Source organism: Mytilus californianus, unplaced genomic scaffold, assembly GCF_021869535.1.
Source record: "Mytilus californianus isolate M0D057914Y unplaced genomic scaffold, xbMytCali1.0.p SCAF_1, whole genome shotgun sequence".
NCBI lineage: Eukaryota > Metazoa > Mollusca > Bivalvia > Mytilida > Mytilidae > Mytilus > Mytilus californianus.
This window is the reverse complement of record NW_026262581.1, coordinates 66,229,796-66,242,464: the sequence shown is the minus strand read 5'-3', so window position 1 is coordinate 66,242,464 and position 12,669 is coordinate 66,229,796. Positions and strand designations below refer to the sequence as shown.

At 31.4% G+C, this 12,669-nt stretch overlaps 1 protein-coding gene across 7 annotated transcripts in view; it reads left to right on the top strand.

The window, feature by feature from the left end:
- LOC127722919 (TM2 domain-containing protein DDB_G0277895-like) overlaps nucleotides 1–7,765 on the top strand; it is a 122,398-nt gene extending 114,633 nt beyond the window's left edge. For 4 of the 7 annotated variants that reach the window (XR_007991776.1, XR_007991775.1, XR_007991777.1 and 1 more), the window contains exons 3-5: nucleotides 4,805–4,968; nucleotides 6,024–6,227; nucleotides 7,459–7,765. Coding sequence is in view for 2 of the 7 variants with exons in the window: in XM_052229356.1 (XP_052085316.1) it covers nucleotides 656–710; nucleotides 4,144–4,216; nucleotides 4,805–4,968; nucleotides 6,024–6,172 (441 nt within the window). In the remaining 5 variants the exon portion in view is untranslated. Of the gene's footprint in view, nucleotides 1–549; nucleotides 711–4,143; nucleotides 4,217–4,804; nucleotides 4,969–6,023; nucleotides 6,380–7,458 lie in introns of those variants that run through there. The other 3 variants (XM_052229356.1, XR_007991766.1, XM_052229355.1) reach the window with 3 other exon arrangements.
- Nucleotides 7,766–12,669: the final 4,904 nt, after the last annotated feature.

Below are 12,669 nucleotides of genomic sequence, written 5' to 3'. Positions count from 1 at the left end.
TCTTTTCAATTATTTAGAAAATAGATGTGGAAAGACCTGGTTTCTATTTTTCTTCTTCTTCATTTCATATAAAAATGAAAAAATATATCTCTAGCGAAATAGCGTAGGATAAACGGAATGGCCTTAAGCCTGACACATCACGAACTAAATTGAAATGAAATTTTTCTGTTTATGTATGTGATGGCATTGGTTTGAGCAGTACATCGAGATGTTTTTTAAAACTTCACGTTCCCATACTGGTGATCGGAAATACAAAAAATCAGATTAAAATTTAATCGGTCTGACACAAGTCTAAGTTATAATAAGAATTTAAGCTTTCTTCCAAAAGTAGAATGATAATTCGAATTTTTGCATTCCATTATTGACAATATATAAATTTTGCATTAACTTCTAGAAAATTATCGGTTAAATATTTAGCAATATTTGCATATTTAAGGGAATTCATTCGCTAAAACATATTTCATTTCTATTGTAATTCTTTATATACTGTTATGTATATTGAACACCAAAGTTCAAGTTTTGTGATATTTGATATGATCTACACTCAATTATTTTTTACCTGATAAAAACTACACATTGTTCATATCCAGTAGTTAAGTGCACTTTAAATTTAGTTTACTTTAGTCTACTTTAGAAGGGATCAGGAAAAATAATCATGTATCTTCTACGACGTATTTTGTTCACTGCTCTTCTGAATTTAATATTCAGTGGTAAGTGTTGATCATCTGTTACTCCGAATGTTCTATTAATTACCTTTTAGTTGTAATTTATAACGATAAAAAGGAATGTACATATATATGAAATAGTTCGATTATAATGCAATACCTTATTTTTATGTAAGCTTTACTTTCTTTATCATCGGTCGTGTTCAAATCATTTACTATTTAACTTTATAGTTCCTCGAAAACTACGATTAAGAATTATCCAGTATCTACCGCATATTCATGTAAACCATTATTTCAGACTTCTTTAAGAATAGTTTGAAATATCTTAACTTCAAAATCTTGTAATAGTAGAACAGGAAATTCCTGGTATATCCAATTTAAATTATGTATAGTTTGCCTTGCTGTGGAGAAAATTTAACAAAAATATCGACCTTCCAATGTAAATTCAAAAAGGGGAAGTCTATAGCAACTGACAAAATCAAACTTTATTAATTAAAGAAACGAGTTATATTTCTGACTTGGAAAAGACATTTTCCGAACCAAATATTGGGTTAAACCTGGGTTTTAAGCTATCTTAATCTCGCACTTGTATGACAATTGAAAATAATAATATAAATGATAAAAACTAAGAATTGATTAATTATTAATCAAATTAGAAGATGTGGTATAATTGCCAATGAGACAAATATCCACCGACAATGTTGTTAGTTTAACATCCAGTGGCAAATACTACATGCGTATTGTGAACGAGAACAAATTAACACTTAATGAAATATGTGTGTTCTGCAGAGTGTGTCGACCGTTCTGAAGGATTAGAAATTTGGACTGCTATTGGTACATGAAAGCACATACACGTCTGATATGTAATGAATCATTTTATGACTTTTGTGTACAAATTAGATTAATAGATTAATATTAAATCAGAAGCCATATAAACAAGCCTACAATCTTGCCTGTTCTTCGCCTATAATGTATTTCTAGTAACGGTCGCAACATTGTTTAACGAATGATGATAATCACATTTGATGTCAGGGCAAATAGACTTGTGGTTAGAGAAGAAAATACTATCAAAAATGTTTACAGACGGATGACAGACACTAAGTGATAGCAATTGCGCACTGTTGTCTATTGTTGCAATCTTGACAGTTTGATATTAAAATATCTAAGACCCATAACATGGACAAATAGATATTCATCAACATAAACGTAAGATTATTAAAGAAGTATTTCATAACATAAAATCAGGTCACCTTGTATCACTTGTTTTTAAAATAGCCATCGTAAATATAACTGTAGGTAAAAAAAATATTGGACATAGTCTGAGTTGCATATAAGGTGTCTTTACAATATGCCTAGCTTTAAACCTAAATTTTTTTGAAAAAAAAGTAAAATCACAAAAATACTGAACTCCGAGGAAAATTCTTAAAGGAAAGTCCCTAATCAAATGGCAAAATCAAAAGCTCAAACACACCAAACGAATGGATTACAACTGTCATATTCCTGACTTGGTACAGGCATTTTCTTATGTAGAAAATGGTGGATGGAACCTGGTTTTATAGCTAGCTAAACCTCTCACTTGTATGACAGTCGCATCGAAGGGTTAAACACCAAGGCATGACTCACTGACGAGATTACAGATATCAGATATGTGTCGAATGTAAAAAAAGATTGTGTTCTTGTTCGGTTGGGTGTAATTTTATTTTATAATATGACTTTAATTTTTTTTTTCACATTGGCTTAAAGCATAGGAAATCATCTTTGATAAAACATTATATTCACCGCGGCCAAAATCACGTGGTGTTAATACAAGATTTGAAACAGTTCCCGTGTACCTAATAACTGATATTCCAAGTCAACGTCAATGACGTAGGTTTATGACGTCATGCAAATTCCCGCTTGTTTCTTTTTCATTCTTTTTCGGTGTATGTTTTTAGTAAATTTCATTGAATAATTCCACTTATGAAATATAGCAACTGCAAAAGCAGATGATAGATCTAGTATAAAAACAGGGAGTAGTTTTAAAAGTATCTTGAGCAAATACTACAAAATTGGCTGTTGACCTCAGTAAATATCAAATCTCTGTGGTTGATAAATGATTGTATCAACCTCATCAAAAGTCAATAATTGTTCAATATAATATCGATATATGGAATAGAAAGACTTTTTTATATTAATGTACAAAAAGGACATAGTAAAATCTACAAAATCACATGTACTAATAAAGCAATACTCGCTGTAACTGAAAACTAGTCCAAAGTACTTATTCTTATAATATGATATATAAGAAGTCGGTGCTGTTTAGGCCGAATTTCAGCCCAAATATTAAGTGCATATTCAAAAATGAAAAATATGTCATTGCGATGTATAATCATCTGAGGAAAAAAACAGGATTTGTTGACATTGTTCATATAAAGTGTTCATATTTCAACCCCAAATATAAAAAAATGTAGATTCTGGTTTAGGTTGACAAAATCTACCATATTTAGACATAAGAAATATACAGTGCAAGATTTGTTACGAAGTGAATTTTTAATTCAAATATAATGTAAACAGATTTTTTGTGCCGACGTAAGCGCTATATGTTATCGATCATAAAATGAAAGGAAATGGCTTGTGATCTTTTTAAAGACTATCGAAATCAATGTTGTTTTTGCTGTAAAATAAAAAGAACACAGATATGTAGATTAAAAATATATCCATCGAGTCATTGTACAAATATGACACATTGTGATACATGTTATATTCGCAATAAAATTAATCTTCAATTTTATCTAGAAGTATGAGCTATTTTGGTGTCTAATTGAAAAAAAGAAAGAAGTGATGCTAGTAGGGCAAGCTAAAATGATACATCCAATTATAATAGACTACAGCAAAGCCTAACATAAAAATGACGAATAAATTAACAACAATAACAACATATTACACAGACAACTTCTCCTTGGGCATCGACCGCAGTACTTCCGATCGATTAGATTTCATAAAGCAATCTTGTTTACCTCCCCCAATGAACTTAAAGATAGTTACAACTCGTTCCGTTCATTTAGTACTCGCTCTTTCTTTCATATAAACATTTCAAATATAGATTAGGTATCTGTGTCATATTCTAGATGACAGTTGAGCAAGTTAGATTGTTAGACAAATGTTTAATAATTTAGCTATTTTATATAGTATCTGTTTCTATTCATGATCGTTATACATTTTTGGTATGTAATTACAATTCTTTATAGAGTTTCAAACGTTTTATCTTTATCAAGATATCGTTTTTTAAAATATAAACCAGTTAAATCACTGCATTGTGGTACAGATATATTCCGTTAAATAACTAGCATTTACCTTTTTTATCCATTCTATTTCTTTATTTCGAAAATAATGAAAACTGTGTATACGTAGACACCTTTAAGTACCACCAAAACAATCTTACGGCGCGGACCTCAATATTTGTAATTCATATTAATTAAAAATGTATTTTTTTTTTCAGTTGTGAAGGTTTATGGTGAATACTGTTACTACAGTAACTACTATCATAGTGATGAATGTAATGGCACAAGCAGGTGTGTTTGATTTTTTTAAAAGTTTTATCATACCATAAAATACTAAATTTCGTTTTAATTCATGAATAAGCTTTTTGGCTGTGTTGCACACATGTAGTGCAAGTGAACGGGCGGGCTTAGAAAAGAGGACACCTGTATTGTCTGATCAGTATTCTACGAAGATGTCAACTTCGTAATCTGTACTCGTTTGAAAATTTTTTGTTGATATTTGTAGATGGTGAAACCAAGGCAATTTTAAGTAGATAATATGATAGAGAGTAACACTATTGTTTGCACACATTTCCTACAAGACAGTCGCTGTGTTCCTACACTTATTTCGAAAAAATTTCCACACAGTATTATACACTGGCCATTTAAGAAAAAAAATGTTGATCGGCGTCGGCTTAACGCCCATTGACAGAAGTCAAATGCATATTTTCAGACGGTAATATAATTATGTTAATGAGAAATGATAACCTTCTTTGTACCAGACTGACACCCTGGTCATACATAATACTTCATCTGGATCAGTATTTTTTGTTTATATATCTGATCAACGCACTGTTCTAATATTCAAATATTTATTGATACTTAATATTAAATTTTTAGTGGTTCCATAGCCGGTGCGGTAGTAGGAACTATCATTTTTATAGTTATCATAGTTGTTATTATTGCCATTTGTAAAAAGCATACAACCAGGACGACAACTATTCATACCGCCTCTAATACTGGCGGAACAACTGTTATCACACAACAACAGCAACAACAACAAGGTAATATTAAAAACAGAAGTTCTATCTTGATTTTGAATATTATTAAAAAAGTTTTTCGGATATAAATGCATATAATTGTTTACAGAAAAGGTGAGAAACATTTGCACAGATCTGCATGTATGATTAGTATGGAAACATATTCAGGTTGTCAACAATTGTAATGACAAAACTCCAGTATGTAATCAAAGCCAAAAACCATAAAGTATAATGATTTGTTTATGAAATATAAGATTGCCAGTTTTTGTTTGTTTATCATTCTACATATCTTTTTACTTTTTTCTCATCACGAGTATTATTCATTTGTCTAGGCTACGGCAAATAAATTTTCTATCCCAATTTTTGACAGGGGACGTGATACTTTGTGTTAGTTTTTATGAGTAGTGTTTTGTGCATTTGAAAGAGTCTATAAATCTTTATTGAATTTTGAAATAAACATTTTGTTTTTCCACTGTTGGTGAGAACAGTATCAAGAACAATTACAAATCATTCCATGTGCTAACATTTTCATTTCAGTTTACAATGAACAAATATCACACCGACACCTAACGTTATAAAAAGAGAAAATGGTTGCTTGACGTCCACTTTACGTGCACATGCAAAAATACATACATATTTATAGGACTATTTTGTTTTTGCGAATTGATAACTTTCTTTGTACTAGACCGGAACGCTGGTCATATATATTCCTTCATCTGGATCAAATTATTAAATAACATGTCTGTTTAAAAAAAAAGATCAAGAGAAAAAAAACCCAGAACACCATCAAATCATTACTGATGATAATATGATAAAGTAGGCGATTTATTAGATTGACCCCTTTCAAATGCTTAAACATCCCCTTAATGAGAAAATCTTGTACAAAAGTTGTAACTGTTGTCCAGGTTCCTTATCCATCTACAGTTTTACGCAAAGGATTATTCTGTAAGGATAAAACTACTGTAAAAATCAATTTAAAATATAATAAACTATAAGCAAGTATTAAGGGAACACTATAACTGGTGAGTAGTACAAAATTCGTTTACAATGGACCAGTTTTAATATTTTTGTCATTTCAGCTCCACAACCAATGATGTATGGTCAGTATCCTCAACCAGGCGGTGTTATGTATAATCAACCACCAGCGTATCCACCGCCTCAAGCAAACTATCCACCGCCTCAAGCAAACTATCCACCGCCACAAGGAAACTATCCACCGAAATATTAACAGTGTTTCGTATACATAAACTACAAGTCAATAAATCTTATATTTGATACAACTGGTAATTGAATAACTGTTGTTTCATGTTTATTATGTTTTGTCATTTCATTTATATTATCTGAAGGAACAATTAATTCGTCCTGTTGTAAAAAAAACTTGCTGTGTTTATCAATGAAATGCATACTATACCAAATTAATAAGAAACCGAAAGCCTCTCGTTTTTGATTCCTTGCATGTAATCAAGACTTACCGTTTTGATAGTAAAAATTTAATGTTTAACATTTTGCGAAGAAAACATTGTCACTTGCATCAACACTTGAAATATACTTGGACAAACATGGCCTTTGAATAGTAGTCAATACTACAGTATAGCAAATCCTAATCCGTTTGCACATTTAGGCTCCTAACCAATTTGTCCAGCTATGAATCAAACATAGAAGAAGAGAATTGGAAATAACTTGATAACTAAAGGCAACAGTTGTATACCGCTGTTCACAAGTCATAAATTGATTAAGAGAAAAACAATCCGGGTTACAAACTAAAACCAAGGGAAACACATCAACTATAAGAGGAAAACAACAGAACAACAGAAACACTGAACTGCAACAAAAATAAACACAAATATACATAGAAAGGGACTATTGGAAAACAACTGTCATATTCCTGACTTGGTACAGAATATTTCAACAAAATATGTCTCCCGTCTTATTAGTTGATATAATGATCACTTCGACTTATATATTAATTTGTAGTGAAATGCATAAATGTAATATTTTACTTCAAATATACACGTGGTGGTTACAATTGTTAAGTCTACTCGGTCTCTGTACTATTATGTTTTGTATTATATACTTATTACATCTTGTAACAAGAGTTATACTGTCTCTAAGTATAAAAACTTCAATCTTTAATTATTGTCAGACAGCTCCCTCATAGCGATCAACCAACTCAATTTACCCAAAGGAACTTACTTTGAATAAATCAAATTTAAACGGTAAAAACTGTCCTTTCCTAGATTTAGATATTTCGGTTTTACACGGGAAACTCCACACTAAAATTTACGACAAAAGGGACGATTTTTCGTTCCCTATTGTTAATTTTCCCTTTTTGGATGGTGATGTTCCATTGTCACCATCTTATGGTGTTTATATTTCACAACTCGTTCGCTATGCCCGTGTCTGTTGTGACGTTTTTGATTTTAACGAACGTAATCTATGTATTACTGGTAAATTATTAAGCCAGGGATTTCGTTATCACAAATTACTTAAAACCTTTACTAAATTCTTTTACAGATATACAGATTTGGTTTTAAAGTTTGGTTGTACCTGTAGAAAACGTATTTCAAACGGGATTGCATATCCTCTTTTTCCAAACGGGATTACATATCCTTTGTTTCCAAACGGGATTGCATATCCTCTTTTTACGGCAATATTGTTTACCGTGCCTGGAAATTTAGCAACGATCCTAGTAAACTTATCGATCCTTTAAATAAACTTATTCTAAAAGGTTACCAATTCAACACTGTAATAAGATCATTAAATATTGTTTTTATTGGTACTGATATTGATTTTGTTATCAGTAAATTAAAAGCAAACTAAATATTATTGTTATATACATATACACATTCATGGATCTACAATTTGTCGATACCTGTATCTTGGCATTGCACAAGGTCATGTTTTTCTCTGACTGTTTATGACGTCTTTACACTAAATCCATTGGATGTTGGATGTGTACGGATTGATAATTTAGTCTTAGATGCCTGATTTTTTTTTATTAGTTGTTAGTGGCTTTGAACTAGCTGTCAGTAACTGCGAGTACTCTCAGATCTGTACTTAGTGTCTTTTTGTTGTTTGGATGTACAAGTACCCGGCCACGTCCACTTGTATTTGTAGTATTTGTATTTTTATCCATCTGATGAGTTAAGCCTCTTTCAACTGATTTTTATAGTTCGTTCTTATGTTGTACTGTTACACCACTGTCCCAGATTAGTGGGAGGGTTTTGATCCGGCTAACTTGTTTAACCCCGCCATATTCTGTATGTATGTGCCTGTCCCAAGTCAGGAGCCTGTAATTCAGTGGTTGTCGTTTGTTTATGTGTTACATATTTGTTTTTCGTTCATTTTTTGTACATAAATAAGGTCGTTAGTTTTCTCGTTTGAATTGTTTTACATTTTCATTTCGGGGCCTTTTATAGCTGACTGTGCGGTATGGGCTTTGCTCATTGTTGAAGGCCGTACGGTGACCTATAGTTGTTAATTTCTGTGCCATTTGGTCTCTTGTGGAGAGTTGTCTCATTGGCAATCATACCACATCTTCTTTTTTATATCATGGTGCCGCCTCTTATGCTGTTATAGTGTTCATACACATATAGGTAATTAGTATCCCTGAAGAGCGATTTTATACTGTCTATAATGATCATGCCGCTTACAAGATTCTTAACTTTGCTTTCCCACTGAATGTTGTACGGGACTGAAAGGCAGATTTTTTTACCAATCATATGAATGAATTAAAAGAAGTTTGAAGGTAAGGTTGAACAAGAAGATGATAACTATGATCAACTAGGATCACCGAGTCAAGGTATAGATTTACCTTCTACTTCTGTATAAAAAAATGTTTAGATAATTCTAGTCTGGCCTTAAGCAGGAAAATAAAGAATAAGCATTTTAATGTTTGATAACAATACTGATAGCATTGCCATTAGTAAAAAAATAGAGGTATTATGAAATTAATTGTTTGATCATAAAAAAAATACATACATTCTAAATCAATCTCCTTGACTTACATCTAAAGTGAGATTAGAAAATATTGTTCCAGCTTCGTATCATAAAAAAGGCCAACATACCAAGGAGAACTCAAGCAAAAATGCATCTCAATACTCAATAACATCATAAAGATTCTTGACTTTGAAATTGGCATCATATCTGATATACCGTTATGTACCAATTGTCGTACACAATTGCCCCTTCCTCTTAATCGAAGCGACTTTATCGACGGGTAATCCTAGCGGAGCAGAAACAGTTCATCCAATTTTGGTTAGGTTCATGATGATCAGGTTTATTTTTTCTGTTGTCTTTATTGTGGACTGTTGTTTGACAATTTCTTTTTTGCTATGGTTTTGGGTTGTCTACTTCTTAAGATTTTGATATATTTCGCCCTGTTTTTCAAAAAAGGAACATAGAGATAATGTAGTTTCAGAATATATTATACATAATACCTAACACACTTTGCTTTTACCCTTGAGAGTCTAAACGTATGTTAATTAATTCAAATATAGATTCATAAATGTTTTTATTTGGTTTATTTGTACGGTTTAATTGAATTTCAATTATGAGGCCGGGTTATAAATATATATCAAACATCAAACATTTGAAAATATACTGGAAAAATTCTCAATATCACATAAGTTTCAAAGTAATTTTTTTTTGTATTATTTCTTTCAATAATTTTCTATTAACCAGTCTCTATTGGCAGTTTATAGTTTCTGTTTGCTATCAAAGACCTAAGGTACCAAGTTGTAAAGTAGAAGTAATTCATTTGAAAATTTAACAGACGTCATCACAAGTTGGTTGACCGAAATGGAATATCTGTTTCACAGATGACGATGTATATGTTCCATTGTCGTAATCACATTTTCGTCCTTTCTTTCTCAAAAGTTACTAACAATAGCCACACACAGGGTGCCACATGTGCAGCAGACCCATCTTACCATTCCGGTGCATTTGAGATCAACCCCAGTTTTTTGAAGTATTCGTGGTACTCTGTCTTTATTTTTTCAAATTGTTTTTGGTCGTTTTTCGTGTTTTGCTACGCTGTTTGTTTATGACTTATGGGTTTGAATATCCCTTTGATAATATCCGTCATTCTTCTATCAAATGTGTTCTTAAATAACGATAACGAGCCAGCTCAAACCGATTTGAACTTTCAGTAACGTGTTACTTGTTGATTTGTGTTGATTATAAAAGCGCAGTTCCTTTTGTTTGTTGTGTCAAATGCGTCTAGAGATTTGTGTTATGAAATAATTACTGTGGATTCATTATTATTCGTTGGATACCAATTTTCGTGGGTTTCGTGGATACAAGTGAACAACAAATTCAAATGTTCAACGAATTACAAATTTTTCTATGGCTTTGTGTGCACAGATTGGCAAAACCACGAAATCAAATATCCACGAAAATGCAAGTTTTCTTCAGTCCACGAAAATTAATACCTACGAAAATAAATAAATCTACAGTTTTACACCATATCCCTTTTTCCATTTAATCTTTGGGCAATTTAGATTACAGCCATGTTTTCCTTTGGGGAATTTGTGTTGAATGCATATCTTGTAAAGTCAGTTTTAAATTCTTTCACAACGTTTTTTCACTCAAAACTTTTTATATTGCATGTATACACAACTGTATATTGTTAAAGAACACGTGTTAACCATTATATTTGAATCATTGGGTTGTTATCTCATTGACGATTGCATATTCTAAACGTCCAGGAGTTCAGTTTAACTTGATAAATATATGATCTTACGGGTCTTGAATTTTGAAAACAAATATAAATTTGCCTACTAGTTTGTGTTACCGTTTTATACCAGTTTCATAAAGTGGATATTACACTTATGTAAATTCCTTCATAGCTCGTTTTTCACTGTTTACACGTTGCCATGCTTTTAAAAAACACAATCTATCAAATGCTTTGTGTTAAAATTATCGGTGTCATTAAAGGACACAAGGCTAATTTTAACACACTTCATTGCAAATCGGCATTTTTTTTGACACCAGTGTTTTACATTTTCATAGTTAAAATCATTTAAAAAATAAATTATTGAAATTATGTACCTGTTCATACTGTGTGTTTCTTTTCAAGCTTGATATAAAGAGGTTCACGAAGTCATCTTATTTATCCAATACATTAACAAAAGACGCAATAATATTTTATAAATGTAGCAACATACTAGTAAACTATATGCTCATTTTGAAAACACCTTGATCGCACGTCTTTTTAAAATCTATTCCTGCAAAAATAGACCTCAAGTTATCACTGATAATGCGAATGATAATTTTTGTTTCGTTTTAGAACTTCAAAATATTAAGAAATTGTAAGCAATAGAATGCTATAGATCATTTGGAAAAAATGTTTGGAGATTGTGATAACTGGTACCCTTATATCAGGAATATGAAAAAAATCACGACCTAAACTGTTGGAATCAGGGTTAGTGAAGGGGATGAATTTGCATAGTTTGAAAATAGTAAATAAATAAAAATCCTTATTATGAAACATGAACAAAAACAAGACACCAAGTCCAGTCCTTTTGTCACCACTTCTGTACTCTGATTAGAACAAAATGGTCCAAAGTCATCCACGTTGTTAAGAATAAGTAAATGTACAAAACCAATTGACCTGAGGTCCTATGGGATGAGTTTCACAAAATGACCCAAGGTCATTTCCGATTGTTAAGTATAATCATAAAAATAAGGCAAAGGAAGATGACTTTGAGTCCATGTATTATTTATGAACATGAAAAGGGGACTTAAACATGAACTTATCATAGACAATGGCAGATGACCTATGTGTTTTAATTATCCTAGTCAAATGGGGATGTCCTCATGTCATTGTCTTTTACATTATTTGACAAGGGGTAGACCGACAAGACCTTGGGTCATTGTGTTATAATCATCCTATAGAACTGACCAACACTGAAGAATGACCTAAAGCCATTTTGTAAAACTTGTCCTCTGCATTGTAAACAAAGGGCTTACCTGTGGTCAATACGTTGTTAATCCATATTCATGTGATCTTTTATGTGACATGAAAGGCCCGTACCTATAATCATTTACATCGTATAAAAAATTGTGTCATTGGGTCTCTGTGTTCTGCTTTGGGGGCATTATTCTATATACGTAGGCTCCGTTAAAGGATGAGGTTCACTTCTTATTGCATTTTCCTTTTTCATGATATGAGACGAGAAAACTGATATGTGTTACCACAATTTGTCACATATCTTTAATAATCTTGGCCTTGATAAATTAAAGCAGTAATTAAAGAATATAAAATAATAAAGTAGTGTATCGAAATTGTGTTATATAGGTATAAATTTCTGAAATATTAATGAAAAGTACCCCATATGCTTATCAGGTTAATCTACTACACAATCATTATAAAGAAATTTATTTTATACTAAGCAGCAATCTGAATTTAAATAAAATAGCATAATACGTAAAAGTTATATCTGTAACATGATAACGGTAACTCTTTTTAGTAACAAAAGAGTATATGCAAATGGAATGAACTGTTATTGTTCTAAATTGACTATGGTGCATTCTTTTTGATATTTTCAATTATCTCAATAAATAGCTTCATATATGAGTTGCAGTTGACATTTTATAATACATTTTGATATATTTGTCCTACTCTTTATTGTTAAATATTGTAAACAAAAAATTTATTTTTTTATTTTCCGTTTGCATAATGACCTAAATTGCTCAAATACAACATGAAGAATAGCAAATTAG